The sequence below is a fragment of the Halyomorpha halys genome, unplaced genomic scaffold (genome assembly GCF_000696795.3).
Source record: "Halyomorpha halys isolate HHAL.00 unplaced genomic scaffold, Hhal_1.1 Scaffold145.1, whole genome shotgun sequence".
Classification (NCBI taxonomy): domain Eukaryota; kingdom Metazoa; phylum Arthropoda; class Insecta; order Hemiptera; family Pentatomidae; genus Halyomorpha; species Halyomorpha halys.
This window is the reverse complement of record NW_027115461.1, coordinates 601,186-624,390: the sequence shown is the minus strand read 5'-3', so window position 1 is coordinate 624,390 and position 23,205 is coordinate 601,186. Positions and strand designations below refer to the sequence as shown.

General features: G+C 31.8%; 3 protein-coding genes across 9 annotated transcripts in view; 2 read left to right on the top strand and 1 right to left on the bottom strand.

Annotated features, from left to right (window-relative positions):
• LOC106678476 (hrp65 protein) overlaps window positions 1–23,205 on the top strand; it is a 95,243-nt gene that overhangs the window by 36,490 nt on the left and 35,548 nt on the right. For 5 of the 7 annotated variants that reach the window (XM_024358350.2, XM_024358349.2, XM_024358348.2 and 2 more), the window contains 3 exons: window positions 498–714; window positions 2,085–2,269; window positions 18,021–18,283. In XM_024358350.2, the coding sequence (XP_024214118.1) occupies window positions 498–714; window positions 2,085–2,268 (401 nt within the window). In that variant the 3' untranslated portion in view covers window position 2,269; window positions 18,021–18,283. Of the gene's footprint in view, window positions 1–497; window positions 715–2,084; window positions 2,270–17,710; window positions 17,917–18,020; window positions 18,369–18,824; window positions 18,876–20,406; window positions 20,587–20,796; window positions 21,193–21,275; window positions 21,407–21,533; window positions 21,643–21,734; window positions 21,922–23,205 lie in introns of those variants that run through there. The other 2 variants (XR_001342777.3, XM_014416997.3) reach the window with 2 other exon arrangements.
• On the bottom strand, window positions 10,984–12,039 carry LOC106678474 (putative transferase CAF17, mitochondrial). The gene has a single exon (XM_014416991.2). It carries the CDS (start codon window positions 12,037–12,039, stop codon window positions 10,984–10,986), a length of 1,056 nt encoding a protein of 351 aa, XP_014272477.2.
• LOC136797051 (uncharacterized) lies at window positions 12,678–13,487 on the top strand. Its single transcript, XM_067052510.1, has one exon. It carries the CDS (start codon window positions 12,678–12,680, stop codon window positions 13,485–13,487), a length of 810 nt encoding a protein of 269 aa, XP_066908611.1.

Genomic DNA, 23,205 nt, shown 5'->3' with positions numbered 1-23,205 from the left:
TAATTCTATTTGAGGAATATTAGGTACTTAGCAGTATTTTATATGGTCCTCATCTTAATTCTATTTGAGGAATATTAGGTACTTAGCAGTATTTTCAGCCAGCCTTGAAAATGCAGCCCTGAAGAAGGGCTGAAATGTTGATACAATCAAATAAGTACCACTTATTGGTTTTCTTCACTCCTGACTTTGCCCCCTGACCATGACCATCTTCTTCTAATATTAATCCATGGCTAAGAATAAACGCACCATTTTACCGTTTTTTATGAGTCCAGGACAATATGGATTACTATGATGTGGATGCTCAGTTTCAACTGACACTCTAATTTTTAATGAAAATTTATGTTTCTCGATAAAAATTACAATAGCGAATATGGTAATAATTCTTTTAGGAATTATTTGATTAAATACAAATTTTAAAGTTAATATGAAGACATTAAATGGGATGATTCCTTTTCATATTTTCATTTCTCTCTCTTAATTAATTTTTAACTTTACAGGTTGTGGAATGAACTTAAAAAATGAAGAGCCAACCGTTTGTGTCCACGAACTGATCAGAAGGATGAATAAGCAATCGTCAACAAATGCGGAACTAATATCGTATGAAAAGTATTTTGCTAATGTGTTCAATAAAATAGAGGAGCTGATGAATTTGATCGAATCGACGGGGACATTAGACAAATTTTTGCCAATATATTACAATTATTGGTTACACAGGTTTGAATTACAATTTTATATCTATGTGGTTGTGGTTTTATGTGATTAATCGTTGGTTTTGTTTGTTCTTTGTGTATACAGTTGAGTCTCTATAATCTAACAAATATAGGACTAGATTATGGAGGTTTATCTGATTACTGAAAATTAAATAAAAACGTGCAACTATAGGAAGACACTCGATATTTATAAATTTATTAATGATGAATACAAATATATCGCTCACTCTTTTCAGCATCATATCTCAAAAAACATGATTTTTCAAAAGAGTGATTTTAAAGTTCAAAAGTAGAACAGATATGTTAAAAATGAGTACTAAGCCACTGAATAAACTTTTTACTTTGCCTATTAAAAAGTTCATTTGGTGGTAAATTTATTCTACTTTTGAACTTTAAAATCGCCCTCTTGAAAAAGCACATTTTTAAAAACATAAATGATTAATACACCATTATGAGTCAACATCTAAAAGTTTAATTGGTTAGTAAGCAAAAATGAATTTTAACATAAAATAAATATCTTTAAAATCTATTTATCATAAAAGTTAGATTTTTGACTTGTGTGGTATCTTTTGCCAACGTTGTGTTGCTTTACTACTAAGTATACAAAGCATTTTCTACCGAAGGGTGTTCACTCTCTTTCAAAACTTCTTCGATTGTCAAATTATTCTCAAACCATTCGATTTTTTTCACAATTTTTTTTAATATTGTATATTGTGGTATGTCCAATCCAATAATAATCACCCAATAATTAAACTTTTCACCCGTGTCCATAGCTTTTGATGATGTCTCTTTTTTCTAGCACATTTAATGCTTTGTGTTTTTATTTTCCACTTCCACCGCACTCAGAACTCTTTAAACTTTAAGTACGAAATTTAGACTCTTTAAAACCTTATGGAATAACAAAAAAAAATGTTTTTTCATCTTCATCACACAAATTGACATGTGGTAATATGAACATATCATGTACTAATATGAGCTAAGTGTCATATTTCATATGTATTGTAGTAAATAAAAAAGAAGGAAACAAAATACAATCATCTATTATGTCATAAAGCATAAAGTAACTAACTTCAAGTGAAATAAATGAATAAATATAAAAAATGAAAAACAAAAGAATGAAAAGGCAACATAAAATAAATCCTCTTACAAATTATCTTATCAAAATACTAAAATGAAAAGAATATTAATAAAATAATGGCAATTAACAGAAGGATAAAACAATGTTTTTTACAAATATTTACAGATTCTAAATGAATATATAGTAGCATGTTATTATGTAAGTTAAATATGGTTTACAAAATATGTTAACTTAATGTTTTTTTCGCATTAGTTTAATCATAATGCAGTATTTTTAACTTATTATTCAATTTAAAGTGAGGCTGAAGTAGAAATACGGACAACTGATGGTGAGTCGAAAAAAGCCAAGGTGAAAGGGATTGACTCATCTGGATATTTATTGGTTGAGCTGCCCGGGGGTGGTGAGACTGTAGTTCATCCCGATGGAAATACGTTTGACATGTTGGCTGGCCTCATCGTTCCCAAGCACTCCAATTCGTAAGGTGGTAGCATTAAGTACGGAATCAGGGTATTCCCTGATCTAATTACCTATTTGATGTTTGCCTTAAAATCAGATTGTAGTTTTCTTTAAACTTTTTAAAAAGTACATTAGTCATCTAACGGACACTTAGTTATTTATTTTTATTACACCGTAGTTTGTTATTAGTTTAATGAATTCTCTTCCATGACTAATTTAACTATTCAGTCGTTTATGTTGGTTATAATTAGTTAGTATTGATTAGTCGTGTTTAGAAACTAACAAAACTTCCTTGTTTTTGAGGAAGAGTGATGGAATGAAATGTATTCCTAGACTTCCATGATTTGCACATATTTATTTATTAAGACCAACTGTGTTCAACTAACACACAAGATAATCGTTCGCATACATTACTTAAATTTTTATATACTAAAATTTTTAACTTTTTTTTTCATAATTTTATTAACCGATATGGTTTAAATTTTTTTTTCTACAATGTTAGATTTTACCCTGAATATTAGAGCAACATGGGAGGGAATAAACTGGCAAAACATCTGATTAATTGCAAGGTTAAAAGTGCTCGTAACCTTTAGTCAGATAGATATTTGTCTTGATACTTTGAAAAACCTTGTCTATTAAATTAAAAAGAAAGAAGATAGAGAATAACTTAAAATAAAATCTGGGCAGGAATTTAATATATGAAATATTTGTTGAATCATGTGCTGAAATAAAGTTCTATGTTACTTTTTTTTACTATTTACATTATTTTTTATTTCATTGCGTACATGGACCAGGGGTGGCCAGTGCAGATGATCTTTGGTCCACTTTGGAAATCCATCATAACTCCATGGGCCACATCTAAAATTATGTATCTCCATATTAGATTTAGACTCATTATAGATATTCTTTTAGAGTGAAAAATTGAAACATAATGAGTTATTAATATTTAAATAATGAGTTATTACTCTAAGATCATAAATAAAACGGGCAATATCTGCCATATATACACAAGAATATCATTTTAAAAATCAAAGTTAATTTTTTTCTTGTAATGTAATTCTGACTGTTCATTTTTGAATTTATGGATAGAAAAATAATGTATTTTTTTAATGCATTGGTTTTCACCTACTTAGGCCATTATAAAATAGATATATTTTGTAATTAAAGTATGATGAATTTTGTGGGCCGTAAAAATGTACAAGGCAAGCAGCGGATTGGCCATCCCTGACTCAAACAATAGTTATGATTTACTAAATAATTCAAAAACACTATCCAAATTATAGTCTCAAAACATTTATTTCATTTACACGTCCAACGTTTCGGCCAATTCGGCCATCTTCAGGGACAATCTACTTAATTTACTATGAGACATATCATTTAACCATTTTAAAAAACTTCATAAAGGCTATTCTGCCCAGGTCAAAACATTTATATCTAATATGTCAAAAATACATTAAAAATCACAGTCAAATTATTTCTCTTTTACCACTATTTACACACTTTTATTGCAACCTCCAAGTGTGTAAATAGTGGTAAAAGAGAAATAATTTGACTGTGATTTTTAATGTATTTTTGACATATTAGATATAAATGTTTTGACCTGGGCAGAATAGCCTTTATGAAGTTTTTTAAAATGGTTAAATGATATGTCTCATAGTAAATTAAGTAGATTGTCCCTGAAGATGGCCGAATTGGCCGAAACGTTGGACGTGTAAATGAAATAAATGTTTTGAGACTATAATTTGGATAGTGTTTTTGAATTATTTAGTAAAAAATTGCCAGTCTCAAGAAAGAATTTTAAGATTATAAATAGTTATGATCTAATGATATTACTAAAAATAATGAAATAATTTTATGTTTTGATTTCTTTTTTGAGACTGGTTGTACGTGTCCATTATAATAAAATAGACGCATTTAGTCTCAACATTCTTTATTAATTAATATTAAGTTTGTAACATTTTAGTCAATGTAGCCATTATCAAGTAGTCTTAATTTTCAATTTCATAACCTCAAATTAATCACTTAACAGTTATAGGCTATTCTGATAATAATAATAATACATTTTATTAATTTATATTTGTCAACTATTTCATTTCATATTAACCCATTTGAGATGGCAATTATTTTCGAATATGGTCCTGAGGAATGGATTTTTTTCTTTATATTGTTCACTGAGGAAAGTGGCCTCCCCTCCCCCTCATATTTGAATAAGAATTCAAGATAATGCCATCTAGTGGAAGCTATATCAAGCAGTAGGCTTTGGTAGCCATCTTGGCTCCTGCAATAGAAGAGTGGACAGCAGTTCAAGAGCCACATCATTTTTGGCTGAGATAAACAATTCACTATAAGTGAATAAACTACACCCCACTCAGGCGAAGGGACAGAGACAGGATGAAAGAGGGAAGATAACACAAGAAGAGAACAAGAATATGCACTTTCAAGATCTCAATAGCTCAACATATAACCTATATCTTCAACATAAGCATCTATTATTATATGTAATACCATTTATTCATTCATATAACTCCATTACAATCCACAATAAAAACTAAATACTAAACCACATTGTACAACCTTTTGGCAGACCCCCACATGGTCATGTGTCTTATAATTCAATCAAGAATTGATGGTTATATCCCTATATCACCATTCTTCATTTATTTAAAAATATATCAAATAGAGTCCACTCAATTCAAACCAGCATTAGCATCAAATAACAATGAATTTGTATATAAATTTATAATTTACCGTAAAACTTAAATATAAGAAGATGGTCAGGGTTGAGGTCAAAAAGGAACAAATAGTTTATAACTATTTAATGTCCGACGTTTCACTCCACTTTGCAGGGCTTCATCAGGATTGTTCAAAGCCACAGGTTAAACAATTAATTTGGGTAATATCTCCCAATATTTCATTCAAATATCATCCAATCATCCAATTCTGTGTGTGCAGCTTGCTCCTCAGAAAATTTTTACTGCGAGGATTAAACACCATGTGTGCAATGTTGTAAGGTAAAATAAAAATACATCATTAAAATGTTTTTTGTTCACGACAAAACCAATGCCAAATTTTGATTTAATATACTTTAAAAATACTATTAATTCAAAAAAGTCTTATCCTGACGACTGCTTTATTCATAATAACTTATAAATAAGAGGAGAAGATGGTCGGCGGGGTGTGGTCAGCAGAAAAATTACAAATAAACAAACAAATTATTTATTTGTGCCGACGTTTCAACCTGATTTTCAAGTCTTCATCAGGGCTATAAAAACAAAAAGACAACAACCATCATTCAGAGAGAAAAAAATAAAATAAATAAATAATAGTCTAAAAATTTGGAAATATACAATAATAATGAAAATATAAATTGTTTGATTAATAACTATGGATAAAGACAGTAGTAGATTGATACTTATCAATAAGATTGAATATTGATTGATATTTATCAATCTACTACTGTCTTTGTCCATAGTTATTAATCAACTAATTTATATTTTCATTATTATTGTATATTTCCAAATTTTTAGACTATTATTTATTTATTTATTTTATTTTTTTCTCTCTGAATGATGGTTGTTGTCTTTTTGTTTTTATAGCCCTGATGGAGACCTGTAAATCAGGTCGAAATGTTGGCACAAATAAATAATTTGTTTGTTTATTTGTGTTTTTTCTGCTGACCGCATCCCGCCGACCATCTTCTCCTCTTGTATATCTATGGTCAACTATCTTCACATCATAACTGATATATGCTCATTATTATTATTGCACACACGGTGTCATATAGGCTTGAAATCAATTGCATACACGGTGTGAAATCAGTCTTGAATGGGTTAAATCTATTTTATGCAAATTTTATTATTCTGCCTTCAAACTAACTTATCAAAGTTAAATAATATTGATAAGCTAGTTTGAAAGCAGTAGAGTAACATTAGAAATTAAAAGAATTAGTAGTAAATGAAATAGTTTACAAATATAGGTTAATTGACTATATTTATACAATATATTGTATAAGACATGGGAGGAATAGCTTAAAACTTTTGTAGTGTTTAATTTGAGGCTGTGAAATTGAAATTAAGATTGTCCTTGGTAATGAAAAGGTCCAAGCATTGGATATTTAAAATTAATTAATAAAGAATTTTGAGGCTAAATGAATATATTTTATTATAATTGAAAAATGTAGGAATAATGTTGTTTGTGACAGTATATTATTAATTAAACAAAATAAGATTCAGCCATTATTTGGTCTATTTTGCTAATTTCAATGTATAATTATCTAATAAGGTAAAGTGAAGAATTATTCCATTTATGACAGTCTTCAATTTACCGTATTTATCCATAAAAACGTTTTAGGACCATCACCCAATCATCAGACATTCTTATCATTACTATTTTCTATAATTTACAATTTGCTATATTATCTATTTTCCTGATTTAGTTGTCTTTATAAAATCACATTAATAATTATTGATGTCTACTTTTGTTATAAAATTCCAATTGCATGCTTAAAATGAAGAGGAACTTAAAAAAAACAATGTTGTTACATTCATTCTATTAAGGTTAGTATAATTATAGATATCAGCATAACTGCTCATATCAGTATAACTGCTCATATCAGCATAACAGCTCATATCAGCATAACTGCTCATATCAGCATAACTGCTCATATCAGTACAACCCAGCTGAACTGCTGGAGAAGAAAAGCTATATGTTTCCAGGAAGTGTATTGCATAGATACAGAGGGCTCTACAAGGTTTGTAGACATTCTAGTGTTTAATGCACTATTATTGCTGAAAAGGATTAATGTTTCCAGGATTAGTGTATGGTGTATCCCAAGATAATATTCGGAACAAATGATCAGGATCAGAGTGTCGAGATACTTGCAGAGAAAGAGGACATTTATAAAAAATGTATTCCTTACAGGAAAAATATACAGAGGAATTTGGTGAAAAACGATTTTCGGTGAAAGGGTTTTGGTTCGGAAGAAGAATCATCCCTTTTCCAACCAGTAATTTTTTGGAGGGGCTGTATGTCGAGAGGTACCAGTTTCAAAGCAAGGTGAAGACCATTATTCTGGATTCACTGGGAATCCTACATCATCATTTATATTAGACCTTAGCTCAACTCTATGAGTCGAAGAGGAAAAAAAAAAAAATATATGAATTGGACTATTCTCAACTAACTCCTCTCTCATTCTTTTTAATATTGTCTTTTGGACTGATTGGTAGCTTTGAACAGCTGTTCGCAATTGGTCCGAGTTCCTCTAGTAGACAGCAATAATTATTAATTTCATAAAGTGGACTAAATAAAGAGAAAATATATCGTAGCTAATTTGATATTATAGATAATGGTAATAATAAGTATTCCTGATGATGGAGTGATGGCCCCGAAACGTTGTTATGTGTAAATAAGATAAATTAATGAATTTATAAATGGAATTATTTTTCACTTCACCTCATTAAATAATTACACAACTGTTTCAGTCAAATGACCTAAAGTATTTAGATAAAATACAATTTTATTTTAGCCCATGATTTAAATTATGAAATATAAATAATAAAAACAAATATAGAGTTCACCCTTTTTTCTTTTACTGCAAATCTATATTCTTTCTATTTCTTGAACAGAATTGTGATAAATGTGTTCCTTACTTATTTTTAATTCTAAATAAAAAAAAAAATTAAATACAAAACATGCCCTAGTTATTAACCTATTATTAGATTTAGAATAACTGTCCACTGGACGTTGATTTACGATATTGCATATCACTTTTTGATTTAAACTCAAATTATTTATTTATATCTAAAGATGTTATTGGGTGAAGAATATATAAATTCTAGTCTTGTTATTTATTTTTTATGATTCTTGTTACATTTATAAATTTTAAAAAGATCTAATAATTTATAAGCTATAAAAACCCTAATGCCTTTATATCCAAATGTCAACATGACGATAAAATTATTGCAAACAAAATGGAATATAAATGTAATATTTGATAACTGCTTTTAATGTAATATTTTTGTTACTTGTGCCTTCGATATTTTTTTTTATTATCTTGCTCTTAATATGACGTATCAATGTGGCTGCATGTCTTTTCTCTCTATCAATGTAATTTCAAATTTATATGTGTTATGGAAACAATTGTTTCCAGCATTTAAATGTTTAAAAAATTAACTTAAAATTGATATATTGTGGTGTTTAAAATATGTGTAATTGTCTATCTCACTTTGTGACTATTGTATTGAGCCTAGTGCTCTCTCTTTTTTATCTTTTGTTAATTGTTAAAGTTTACATGATTTATGTCATCCACTCTTCAATAAATAATATTTATTATTTTATTTTTTATTCAACCCAAAGATGATTATTTGTGCAAATAAGTTAAGAGAGAACCTTGGGAGAGGAACTTAGACAGGAAGATTGCCATCATGGAAGGGGTAAGCTGGTAGAAAAAGCGAGGCCAAAAAGGTGGGCCTGATGTGCCTTCCAGGGTGAGTGATGCTGAGGTGGAGTCAATTCCTTTCATAGGCATGGCATCTGTCACGCCATATTTGACAGTTGATAGTTTCTGCCACATCCTATATACCAGAAATGGTTAGGCAGGGGATTAAAAAAAGGTTGAGAGTTACTCAAAGCATGCTCACATTTTTTGTTGATTTTGGTTTTTTGGATTACTATTGATTCTTAAAAAAATTAAAATCTGTACCTCTACAACCAATGAAGGGTCAGGAGTTCAGTTCTTTGTAAGGAAGAACTCTTTCTAGACTAACAGTTGTGCAAGTAGGTGATTTGGTAAAAATCATGTTCGACCACCAGATTTTTACCCAATTAAGAGTACCAAATTTATGTGGCGGGCTCCAGAACCCACAGTGTTGACTCACGGCTACAGTGTATCAGAAACCAACTTTCTGACCAGCTGGATTTAAATCTGGTCCTTGGAGTTAGTTGCATCATGCCTTGCCAGGGTGCCACTGCTAATCCCCACTGTTAATTCTTAGTCACTTTTTTTGCTATAAACATTAAATATTCTAAATATCAATGTTTACTATTATTACTTTTTTTTTTAATAAGCAACTTTCTCCATTATATCAGAAACAATTATTTATTTGCATCAAACTTTATATTTAAATGTTTTCCTTAAAAGAAATTAATTTTTTATTAACTATTGCTAGAAAACATTAATTGAAAAATTAACCAAGTTAATTCAATTATATATTCACTCCTTACTTTATAGAACAGTAATTGTATTAAGAATTCTCAATATTCACATTGAAATGAGTCTGAACAGAAAAGAGAATGAAGCATGAATTTCTCAAGAACGGCTTATTGGATTTTCATTAGAGATATACCAAATCATTGGAAATAACATTTACTACAACTTATATTCTTTTCACATTTACGATTCAATGAGCGGTTTTACAGATAATTACATTGATGTTCGAAATCCCCATTAACTTCGACGTAAAGTTGCCTTCAGGGGGCGTGGCCTAATCCCCACCCCTTAGCGTTATTTTTTCTTAGAAGGAGAATAGGTAGTACGAAACAGAGCACTTCACTGTGCTAGTATAACCGTTTGAACGAAAAACCGAACTTACACACCAGAGGCGAACCCGAGAACGAAATAAAAATAACAGTTCATCCGCTTTAAAAGGACTGTTATCAAACGTTTGTCATTCGGACTCCCATCTTATAGCGTTTTTATGGATTCCGGCGTGCGAATCGTCGTTTAATTATAATGGATGAATGAATACATATCCATACTTATTATGTAGACAGCGGCACGCTGGTATATAGATAGCGATTCGCTGCTGTATAGACAGCGACTTGCTGCTGTATAGACAGCGACTTGCTGCTGTATAGACAGCAACTTGATGCTGTATAGACAGCGGCACGCTAATTGATTTTATTTATGACATACTAAAGAGCATTGAGGATTTTGGATTTTAAGGATTAGATTCAAGAGGAATTTGAAGGATTAGTCTGATCCCAACGCTCAACTCCGTATTTCCAGCTAGACCTTATTATAGTCATATAGATCAGTTTTTTTGTAATGGATTGGAAGTTTAGACCGTTTGTATTGTGTTGTAATAGTGGGAATCGACGTGTAGTTTCCTGTGTTTTCCGACTTGTTTGAGGATTTCAAGTTAGTCGTTTGTCCGGATGTAGTCCAAGGTTGCGGGTCTGTTCGACAGGGGCGAGAGGAATATTATTAGTGGATTCTGTAGAGCAGTCGGTAGATTTACGACGAGTAAAAATGATTTGATGGAATTTGTTGGGATTTATTTTGATTCTCCAATTTTGAGACCATTCTTCGAGGGTTGTGATATGGTATTGAGGATTTTGGGGTGTAATTACAGGGATATTATTATCAGCGAGCACACATGTGTCCTCGGCATACATGGTGAGGATAGGTGTTAGAATTGGTTGGGATGTCAGCTGTATAGACAGTGTAGAGAATGGGACCGAGGATAATACCTTGAGGAAGAGATATTTAAGATTAAAAAATGATATAGAACAAAATTAGTACGGACCGTGTGCATACGAGTGTATGTACACTAATAATAGTGTATAAGTACACGGTCAATGGCATCAATATGTTAAATAAGCCAGAGCTCAGATTTTTTTCTTTTTTTGTAAGCTATATATTTTATGTTCATTTTAGCATCCTTAAATAAAGTGGAGTGGAAGTAAATTGCCTTTTTTATTTTATAATAGATATAGAAACTAAAGGTGATATTTTTCAAATCAAATTATTTTTTTGGCCATTCCATCGTTTTGTTGAGGCCACCATGGTGGTCTGACACAGTGACCTAGGATTTGACCAATCCTGATATTTGCTTCTTGAAGCGCTTCACTCACTTTCATCAAACCAATCCCCACTCCTCCTTGGTTCCCTCTTAAATAGCCTACTGGAGTCTTCCTCTTTCTCCTGACATCTTCTATCGGCGTATTAAGAGGAAACGAACTCATTTTGAGAATTTCAAAGAATATTGGCATCAATCTGCTTTTATGTTTGATTCCTTTGTCTTCTTTCGAGGCAGCTTCTTGGCCTATGTATGTGTTCTTCTTTGAACAAATTCCATTTAGAAAGTCACAATTGACTTCTATAGGAGAATATCGGCCATAAGGTATCTCCTTTACACCTTCACCGATACCTAGCTTATACCTCAACGATTTATAGAAAGATAAGTTAGAGATAGAAGTTCCATTGTTCATAATTTTCTTGGCTACATCTAAACCAGCTGGTGCGAGCACTCGCAAACCAAGATATGACACCCTCGGATCTGTGCACACTACGACATTTTCTCCAAGATCTAACTCTCCGATGCATCCTTCTTCGGGGTTATAGATTGCCCAGACATTTAGTTCGTTCTCTACACTTCTTATTTCAACTTTCCTCCTTCCCCTGTACATGGTCATGTGTACCTGCAGTGCCTCTATTGATGATATGTCGCATTCTACTAAGAACAGGTCTTGGTTTTCGGGCTTATAAATGATCGTATCATGAATAACTTTTCCTTTTGCATTCAAGAAAGCACTGAATATGCATTTACTGCTATCTTCTAGTAATCTAATATCATTAGTTGTAAGATCTTGAAGAAAATTGAGTGAATCTGAACCTTCAACTGCTAAGACAGATCTAGTCTTCAGTCTTTCTACTTTCACCTCTCCACTTTTCTCATCTAGGGAATAGCTTCTTTTTGTGATATCGGAAAATCGATAGTTGCATTTAATACTTTTATTAGTTAATAGTAATTTTGTTATTTCCACATTTCTTAATAATTTCGACAAAAGTTGCATTATCTATAAGAAGAGACATACACAATGATGGTAAAAATTTAATATTAAATGTAACTATTTTTATATTCACTATTAACAGATGACAGATTTATATTGTTTATTTTACATTAATAAAAAAAAAAAATTTAATACTTAATTGTAACATAAAAATCTAGCCCTTAATATTCTATTTTTTATTATTGTCTTGAAAACTATTGCCAAAAATAATAAAAAAACTACAAAAAAGGAAAAAAATACGAAAACTGATGAAATATACTACAAAATTAATAAATAACTGTATTTTTTAATTCGTTAAGATTACCGATTTATAGACCGTTGAAAATTCTATTTGGACGTGAATAACTCGCTTGTTTCGTTTCTAAACTTGGGGGCTTGGAGGAAGAAGTATAATGGAGGGGGTACGATTCCCGGCCGAGTGAGGCCAGTAGGCGGGGTCTATCCTTTAGTAGGCGTGGCATCTGGTACGCCATATTTGGCAGTTGAGTTGCTGCCGCGCCTCGTGGCTAGGCAGGGGAATTAAAAAGAAACAAAAAGTGTTGAGAATTATTCAAAGCGTGCTCACATTTTGTTGTTGATATTGTTTTTTTTTTAATTACTATTAATTCTCAATCTTAAACTGCTACACAGACGGATCCCTAATGGAACAAGGATCTGGAGCAGGGATATGGAGAATGGATAGACCTAATCAAGGCACATCCATCTCATTAGGTAAGCACACTACAGTGTTCCAGGCTGAGGTGTTTGCAATAAATGTCTGTGCTCAGAACTTAATAAAGGAGGGCATGAGGGAAAGGCTAATCACGATTTACACGGATAGTCAGGCGGCCATCTATGCGCTGGACAACTATGCAACCCGTTCCAAATTGGTGGAGGAGTGTAAGGTTAATTTGAACTCTCTCTCCTTGGCCAACAAGGTGTGGGTGGAATGGGTGCCTGGACATAAAGGCATTAAAGGAAATGAGAGAGCAGACTACCTAGCAAGGAAAGGATCTGAGCATGTTCCTCTCACACCTGACCCCATATGTGGAATTAGTCTCAGCCACGCGAAGAGACATATCAAAAAGATCGCTGAGAGCAAGGCTGGGTTACTCTGGAGAAATACCAGAGGGATGGAACAATCAAAACTGTTCCTTAAAGGACCCTGTCCGAAAAGAAGCAACTGCCTTCTAAATATGGATAGGGGTATCCTAAGATGGGTGACAGGACTATATACAGGACACTGTCAGTTAAATAAACATCTCTATAGAATGGGACTGACAGAGTCCCCTATCTGCAGGTTCTGCAGAAAGGAGGAAGAGACTGCCTATCACATCATGTGTAAATGTGATGCAGTGGCAAGAACGCGATTCCTCATCTTTGGTAAGGATTGTATCTTGGATCCCAAACTTTGCGAAACTGTGGATCCCTATACAGTATCCAGATTTGCAAAGACAATTGGCCTGTTTTGAGCAGAGGAGGGACGGCGTACAATAGGCCCTCTGAGGCCGCGGTGCTTCTTGGCCGGTTTAAAAAAAAAAAAAAAAAAAAAAAAAAAAATTCTCAATCACTTTTTTATTGTAAACATTAAATATTCACCCCCCCCAAAAAAAAAATTAATGTTTACTATTTTTACTTTTTTTTTTAATTAACAGCTTTCTCCATTGTGTCAAACAATTATTTTTTTGCATCAAACTTTATATTTTAATATTTTCGTTAAAATAAATTTTAAAATTTTATTAACTATTCCTAGAAAAGATTAATTGAAAAATTTACCAAGTTAATTCAATTTTATATTCACTTTTTTCATTTTAGATCAGTAAATATATTTTAGATTGGAGAAGTTTGTCGAGGGGTGCGGTAAGCAAAGAACAACATAAATAAACAAAACCATATTTATTTATTTTATGCCGACGTTTCGACATGAGTTTCAGGTCTTCATCAGGGGTTATGGCGTAGATTTTATTTTAGGATGCTTAATATTCACATTGAAATAATATTTCAATAATATGTTGTTGCTACCTACATTGGTGTTATTTATGTTTCCTTTGTTATTTATTTATATTCCTTCCGACGTTTGTTGCTTACTTTGTTTAATAACCATTTGTACAAGTCTTGGGTTTGTGGCAAGTGGCAAACTTGTAGATCCAGTTGTTGATCTTTAGCCCCCCAAACTAGCCTCCTCCATGTTTGCCTATCTTGAGCAACTGCTTTCCGGTTTTATTACTATTTTAGGTTTTCTTTGACTGCACCCGAATATTTTCCTTTTTTATGCTTTCCAGTTTTCTGCATGCAGCTCTTTCGATCTTTGTCGATTCTATCTATCCATATATAGATTTTTTGATCCATATAATTTTTTTTATTTCATAAATCATGACTATATACTATATGATGAAGTAATATAAACAGATGAACTCTTCTATAGTTTTTTTTTTCGCAAGATAGTATTTTAACATACAATCTCACAGGAGGAGATCATAACAAAAAAAGGCAATCTTTCCCCGCCGGACCCACACCGCTAAGACCCCCGTAAAACGACGGTCCTATATCACTTTTGAGTATTAGCTTAAAACGGGAAGAGTTAAAGAATAGGAATAGTTAAATCGAGCAATATTTAAAAAGCGCCTGAAATTGAAAAACGGCATGAAACCCTCCACTCCCGCCCTACATGGTAGTCATCTGACTTATTAAACAGACAATTATAGCGGGTAGGTCGGTCGATGTACGACGTGTCACAATCTCACAAGAGGAAATCATAACAGAAAAAGAAAAGCCAATTCTTCCCCGCCGGACCCGCCCTGCTAAACCCCCGGGTTGGTGATTAGTGAATTGATTAGATTTCCGGGTGCGATGCATTAGTGGTTTAGCATAAGAACTAGCACTTATTATTGATTACAATTTGCAATTACAAATTGTGCATGTAGTTCAAAATAAATTTTAAAAAAAGCACCCACGTGATAAACGGATCAACAGGAATTGAAACGAGCTGCATAATAAGGGCATTTATGTGTGATCTCTTTTAGGCAAAGAAGGGAGGCACAGGGGGGAAAAAAACAGTTATTGTCCTCTAATTTTTATTATTTTAATGATAACTACGTATAGTTACCAGTCAACATTCATGAATCTGCCAAGTATGGTAATGGAGAATAATAAATGACGGCTGTTTCAAAACGTTATGTAACGTCACTTTTTCATTCAGATTTCTGTATTTCTGTAAGTAACTAGAAAACTAAAATAAACTTAAAAGCACATAATTCAAAATAGAGTAAATTTGCTAGTATATGAGCCCTAATAGATCTGTTTACTTTCAATAGTTCCCAAGAAAAGCAATTTTTTTTTTTCCAAATAACAAAATATCAATATTTTTTTAATTTATTCTGGCCATTATCATGGAAATTACTACTCCTTCACGACGTTTTCCACTTCCAAATTTCCAAGTGCTTTTTAAATAATGCTCGATTTAACTATCTGAAGTCTCCTTTTCCCATTTTAAGTAAATTTTTTTAAAGTGGTATAGAACCGTCACTCTCTGGTGGTTTTAGTGGGGCGTGTTTGCCGGGAAAGCAGTGTTCCTATGTCACTTTTGGTACATTTACTTAAAACGGGAAGAGGACTTAAGATAGTTGAATCAAGCAATATTTAAAATGCGCCTGAAAATGGAAAATGACATAAAGATGTCTATTTTTTTCCAATTGAGGTGTAGTAGAAAGAGAGTAGAATTTTCCACGATATTCGCCAAAATAAATTCGCAAAATGTTCATTTCTCGTTTGGAAAAAACTTTTGATTCATAAAGAACTATATCTCAGTAACTCTTCAACGTACATATGTCAATTAACACTCATATTAAAACTAGTTGAATTTATTATAACATTAATTACTATAAGATAACTATTATCTTCCTTCGCCTGTAGTTGTCAAGATTTTCGCCAAAATTAATTCCAAAAACATTGGTTTTTCATTATTTGGAAACAACTTTATTAACCCACTGTCAACTATTAACCCATCATTAAATAACAAAAAATAAAAGACTTTAAATATTAATTGCACAGTAATTAAAAATGAACTTATAGTTTTTATTTTATGTTTAATGCTATATAATGAGTCAAAAATTTATAACATTCAACAGCTTTTTTTTGCATCAGCATTTGCATTTAAAGAGTCTTTATTGGAGAATTATAATTGTAATTATTTTGAGGAAAAGGAATATTAAAGGTATGGGGAGAAGATCGTTGGGGGGTGCGGTCAGAATATAACACAAATAAGTTGAAATAACTTACTTTATAGTGCCAACGTTTCGGCCAGAATTTCTTCTTCAATTGGCTTTCTGATTTTGTTTTAGTAGCCCTGATGAAAGCTAGAAATTCTGGCCGAAACGTTGGCATTATTAAATAAGTTCTTTGTTATATTCTGACCGTAGCCCAACCATCCTCTCCTCATATATACTGCCCACGGTCAACTATCTTCTCATCATTATGAATATTAAAGATGTTTGCATGTCACATTATGAATTATTATTATTATTATGGCACTACACCGGTTACAAGAACCCGGGGAACCCTCTGGTTTTTTCTTATCATCTTTAAACATTAAACCCCTTTAGATCCTCCTCTACACCGTACAGCCATCTAATCCGGGGACGTCCTCTTTTTCGTTTTCCATCTGGTTTGCCATAACCTATCTTTTTGGATATTCTTTCATCGGGCATCCCCTCAACGTGTCCGAACCATCTTGTTATGGCTTTTTTTTGACTAAAGCCACAATGCTGGGTTCCCCGAACAGATCCATTAGCTCATCATTCCTTCTTCTTCTCCAAACTCCATTCTCCGAGACTCCTCGCTATTTTCTTCTCAATACCTTTCTCTCCCAGGAGTTGAGGATCTGTTCTGGTTTCATTATCAAGGGCCGATGGTTTTGTAAATGACCACTCTCATTCTTTTAGAGAGAGCTCCAAACTTTAATATTTTCTGCAGTGAGAAATAACATATATTTTACTGCTCCTATCCTGGCCTCCATTTCGCTCTCTACTTTTTTGTCATCTGTAACCAGGCTTCCCAGGTACTTAAACTGGTTAAACCATCCACCAACCGGAAAAAACGAAAAACAACACATTATGAATAGGGATACTAAAACCATTGAGTTTTAAAAGTTCCAGGCAGTTAATTTGAAAATTTAACAATTTATATAGGATTACAAGATCGTTGTTTGCTCTGCGAGTTGGTGATTCCCAAAATTAATTAGAATAAATCACCGATAAAATAATTGTAATCCCTTTTATTTTATTTGTCCGCCATTAAAATGATGCGGAGGTGCTATGAGCGTGGATGATTATTGGGGTTGAAACCCTAAAACCTTAACTAACGCAAGTAAAACGGAGATCCCGCGTGGGAGATAACTGTCGTGCAAGTTTGTCACGCATGCACTTACAGTTCATAGTACTACCAACTACTTTGCGTTTCCTGACGGCACTTCAGCAAATTTCAATTTACATGATGTTATTGTCTTAGACTAATGACTAATTAAATAAAATCAATTTAATTTCGAATTCCTTCAATTAATTGTAATCGATATAACCAATATAAATATATCTTCTCTATTATATATTAATTTTATTAATATAGCCTTTGTACAATCAATATTATCTCACATGTTTGTTGTTAGACATTGCTTTTTTTTGTTTAAACTTTTGACACTGTTTTCGATTTCAAAGTTTTTTAAAACTGTTGTGAGTAAGTAAGATTTTGTGTTTTGGTTTGACGTTTGTTTAATAACAAAATGTGCTTATTATAGTTGTTATTTATGAAAGTATGAGGATTGTAGAATTAATCTTATTTAAAGAAGGTCATGATGTTTTATCTATCCTAATAATATTGAATATACTTAGAAGTAAATATTTATAACAGGTAATGGATTATATACTTGATTTAATTTAGGGTTATAAATTTATAATTCATTAATATTATAAGTTAATTGTATGAATAAATAATTGATTTATACTATCCATCAGGCATTGGGAAAGCGAAAGAAAATCCATAAAGCCATCAGCCAATAGGATCGCTTCGTGTGACCAAAGCTTCGTTCTTGGTCCGGAATCGTCCATTTTCATTGGCGTCACTCGCTAGTAAGGAACGGTTGTTTACAGTGTTTTTCTTCCATTGCTAGTACACCATAATAATTAGAAAAAATGAGTGCTGAAGTTGGCCAGGAAGAAACTAAACCCGATATCAACGGAATGAAAATGGAAAAACCCAACGAGAACCAAAATAGAAATCCCGATAATAGGCGTGGTGGTGGATACGGCGGACGTGGAGGAAGATTTAATGGGAATCCTAGAGGAAAACCAGGCGATATGAAGGTAGGAAAAGTTATTTTTGTTATTATTTGTAATATTCTTAATTTTTGTTTAATTTATGTTCTCGGGGTGTCAATAATTTCGGAGTTGATACTATCGGCTGGTAGTACGTAGATACGCAGTTCTTTTGTTTTTACCATTCTTAAATTCATCGCTTCCTTTATATTCATTGATTTTTTAATTATATATTGTCATTATAACTTAAATTTTAACATGTTTAGTTGCCAATATGGCGATCTTAGTATGCCTAGTCTAGGAGAGAAAAGTAGCGTGCTTTCCATCAATTCTCAACTTAGTTAATGTTATCCTACTTATTATCACTCAGTTTAGTTGATAATTTTAATTTATATATTTTTTTAATTAACATGTTTTGTTTTCTTTAACCTTTATGAACTAATTTGTTCTGTAACATTGGAGTTAACTGAGAAGAGTTGAAGCTTATCTGAATTGCTTTTTTAGAAAAATAATAACTGGATGGGATACCATTCCTATGAAACAAAGAAAAAGGAGGTATTCTTAGCATTTTTTTTTTGTTATTTCTTATTTAACCGACTAAATAGTGTTACTGTAATTTAAAATAGTACTAAAGAATTGTATTGTTTTGTTAATTTGAACATTGGTTACTGAAATTCCTATAAGAGGTAATAACCATTATAAATGCATAGATTGAAACATGGATAATATCTCTTGCAATATTTCAAGTGTAAAAAACCTTTTTAAAGTCTTTCGGTCTTGTTTCTAAGAACTTGAGAAACAATTTTTTTGTTACCTCTTGAGAAACAATTTTTTTGTTACCTCTTATACTGTTGCTTCAATACTATGATAGTTAATATAGGGGTTTGTCTCTTACTGTTTTATGTTCTGCCATGTGTCTATGGATCATTCTTTACACTGGTAAAAATAGAGTTCATGTTAGTATATGAACCCAATATCTTGTCACATAACTTGTAATACTCTTATTGATGGCATGTGTTGCCATTTTACACAGGAATTTCTATTTGTGCTGTTTTTAATATGTGTCTACAATTTTTTAAAATCTATTTCCATGGCATAAAGCACATAAGGACAGCTTTATTCCTAATAAAAGAAATTTTGTAATTTAAGAGTTAATATTATTTATGATTGTACTACATTGAACATCTTTATAAGAAAAATGACTAAATAAGCTCTGTAGTGTAAATGAGACAAAAACTGGGATTTTTGAAATATTACTCACTTTTGATGATCTATTCAGTCTTTAAAATTTTACTGCTTACTTTCTTTGTTAAATGTGAAAGACATTCCTCAAGCATCTCTATTCAATTATATGCATTAGAAATGGGAACTATTAGCAATCAATAAATAGTTAACAATTTATTTTCCAATATACATACATATATATATTTTTTTTTCTTTGCTCTCTTCATTTCACAATAAAAGTTGTGTTTAAATTTTTATCTGAAGACAAGGTATAAAAATATAATAATGGACAATTTGAACATGAAATAAATAGATTATATCAATTATAGAAGCCTTTAATAGTTAACATGACTTCAACCACTTCTACTTTTAGTAGCTTATATAATGTATAGTTTCAATCGTAAGTAACATATAAATAAGTCGGTGAGGGAAATTTTAAAAGTTTAATGGCATTTAAATACTATGTCAAAATTGACTCAAACTGCTGTCAAGACTAGTACTGATTTGGGATTTTTTTTTTAATTGAATCAATTTATAACCATCTCTAGTCACTATCTGATTTTTTCAATAAAAGAAAAAATGTTATATCTTATAAACTAAATTAGTGGATAGGAGCTTATAAAGTGAATCGATTCCTGGGATGCCAATACGTTTCAGAACAGTTTCGCATGAAATAATTTTTTATTCTGAAGTTGAGTAGTGCTGAGATTGATTAATATGAGAGAGTAATCAATACGCAGACAATCATGTTTCATAGTATACATATTGAATTATATTATAAAAACTTTATTTTTTATGTGACTTTTTAGTTTTTTGATTTATTAGAATTATGAGAAAGATTTTATTAAAATTGTTTGATCAGGGAGCTGACCAACAAGGACCCATGCAAGGTGATATGCAAGCCGAAGGAGGTGGCAGGCCTCAGGGAAGGGGTGGCTATGGTGGTGGCCGTGGAAACAGGTTTAAGAACCAAGGAAATCAGCGTGGAAGTGGTGGCGATATGTCAGGAGGAGGAATGGGAGGAGGCTCCTGGCCTAACGAGGTAAGAAATTGTTCTCTATTATTATTTGTGCCATTAGTATCTAGTTGACTTAGCATTTTTTTTTTTTTTTTTTAATCTTGTATGCTCTGTATATTATGATTGTTGACATGTAGTCATTTTCATCCATATATGGCTGTCGATACATTAGTGTTTTATAGTTATGAAAGTATGTATACTATAAAAAGTCTCAATGTTAAAAATTTCTTTCAGACTGCTGTCATGAATGACCGTTTGTTGAAAACTGTTGGGTCTTCAACTCTAGACATTCCTCCCCAAGAGTACAAAGAGAAAAAATTTAACTCAAGATGTCGCTTGTACATAGGAAATTTGCCTGCTGATGTAACTGAAGAGGAGTTGAAAACTCTTTTCGCACCCTATGGTGATACCAGTGAACTATATATTAACAAGGAAAAGAATTTTGCTTTTATTAGATTGGATTATCGTTCTACTGCCGAGAAAGCAAAGAGGGAGCTCGATGGCCATACAATGAGGAACAGGAATCTAAGGGTGAGGTTTGCTCCTTTAGGTTCAACAGTGAAGGTGAAGAATCTAACTCCCTATGTGACCAACGAACTGCTTGAGTTGGCATTCTCTGTATTCGGAGGTGTAAGTACACCTGTCACAGTCCTTTTCCAGTTAAATTATTAATAATTACTGTAAAACTATTTACATATATTTTTTGATTAAAGGTTGAAAGAGCTATGGTCAATGTTGATGAAAGAGGTAACAGTTTGAAGGAGGGGTATGTTATCTTTACAAGGAAAACTTCTGCTCAGAGTGCATTGAGACATTGTGCTGAGGGTTGTTTCTTCCTTACAAGGTTGGTTACAAAATATCATTTCTTTTTTCATAAGCCATTTTATTCACTCTTAAGAAAGTTTAGCTGATATCCATTATATTAATTTTTCCGGAACTATTAAAAAGATGTAACTTTAATTTTTTTCCAGTTCCCTGAAGCCTGTTATTATTGAACCATTTGAATTGGCTGAAGATAGTGATGGATTTAGTGAAAAGAATATTGCCAAGAAAGGCCCTGATTTCTTTGAAGCTAGAGAGGTAATTAATTGACATTAATACATTAAATATATATACTTATTCATTACTTAATTCTTTATGCATATTTATTTATCGTGTTATTTTATTTTAAGACTGGACCGAGATTTGCTAAGGCTGGATCTTTTGAATATGAGTTTGGAACAAGGTGGAAGCAAATCCACGAGCTTTACAAGCAGAAAGAAGAAACTTTAGAACGAGAAATGAAATTAGAAGAGGAAAAATTAGAGGCTCAATTGAAATATGCCAAGTATGAACATGAAACTGAACTTTTGAGGGAACGTAAGTACATTCACTCAAAATTAGATAAATGCCATATTCTATCCATCAAATTATCTTCCAATATTATTTTGAGTATGCTTGATTTGCAATATATATAGTAAAAGATTTTCTGATAAGTGTTTTGAATAATAAATCTGTAGGGAATTAAAAAATTTTAACTTTAATTTTAAGAACAAAAGAAAAAATTTCTTTTAGATGAATCAAAGGAGAGAGATAATTTAAACATTAATTGAACTTTTAGCTTTGATTTTCAATTATTTTTATCCCAATTGCCACGCTGTTACACAAATATGGTTGTGTTACAGTGCCAGAAAAATTATTTATTGGGTATATTAATTAATGCATGGCAGGAAGCAAAATGTTTTTTATTTATTACTGAACTTTTTGTGCCAAGTTCCATGCTACAGTTATTAAGTTATACAAGATCTGGACATATACAAATTTGATTTTTATTTATACTGACAATTGTTTTGTATATTAATAATTATATAATTAACGGTAGAATCATATATTATTTAAATATTTGCTGATATTGTAATTTCTCCTAATCATTATTGTATAATTTTACAAAAAAATTGAAAAATTCACCTTGGTTAATACGCGGCAGCAACTTAGGTAGCCATCAGGGGTTGGCAAAAAGGACCACTTGGCCCACTTGCCAGACTTGTTCCCCTCACCAAATACCTGTACCAGTAGTATTTGTGTGATCCTTTCATTTTTTTTTAAATCATTGTATAGGAGACATAGCAGGTGTGTCTGGCCTTATCCAATTTATTTGATCTTAATTTTATTGATGTGAGCTTAAAATTATTAAGTAATCATAATGATCAAAAGATAGTTGACCCCGTGGATAATATATAAGAGGAGAGGATAGTAGGGGGTGTTAGTCAGAATATAAAAAAAATAAATTGAAATGTAATAATGCTATTGAATAAGTTATTTCAACTTATTTGTGTTATATTCTGACTGCACCCCCTACCATCTTCTCATATATTTTGTCCCTCATATTAAGTAATCATTCTAACCTTATCTCAAAATTTTAGATTGTCCCAATTGCCACGCTGTTACACATACTACAATTGTGTTACAGTGCCAGAACAGTTAATTATTCCCAATTGCTACACTGTTACACATACTACAATTGTATTAAAGTGACAGAACAATTATTATTGCATGGCAGGAAGCAAAATGTTTTCATCTCTGAACTTTTTGTGCCAAGTATCCATACTACAGTTTTTGGTACTATGTGAGTCTTAATAAAAAGTGTTCAAATGAACGATGATG

Bases quoted from the DNA above. Each gene is read 5' to 3' on its own strand.
- LOC106678474 (XM_014416991.2), bottom strand. From the start codon at position 12,039: ATGCAACTTTTGTCGAAATTATTAAGAAATGTGGAAATAACAAAATTA.
- LOC136797051 (XM_067052510.1), top strand. From the start codon at position 12,678: ATGGAACAAGGATCTGGAGCAGGGATATGGAGAATGGATAGACCTAAT.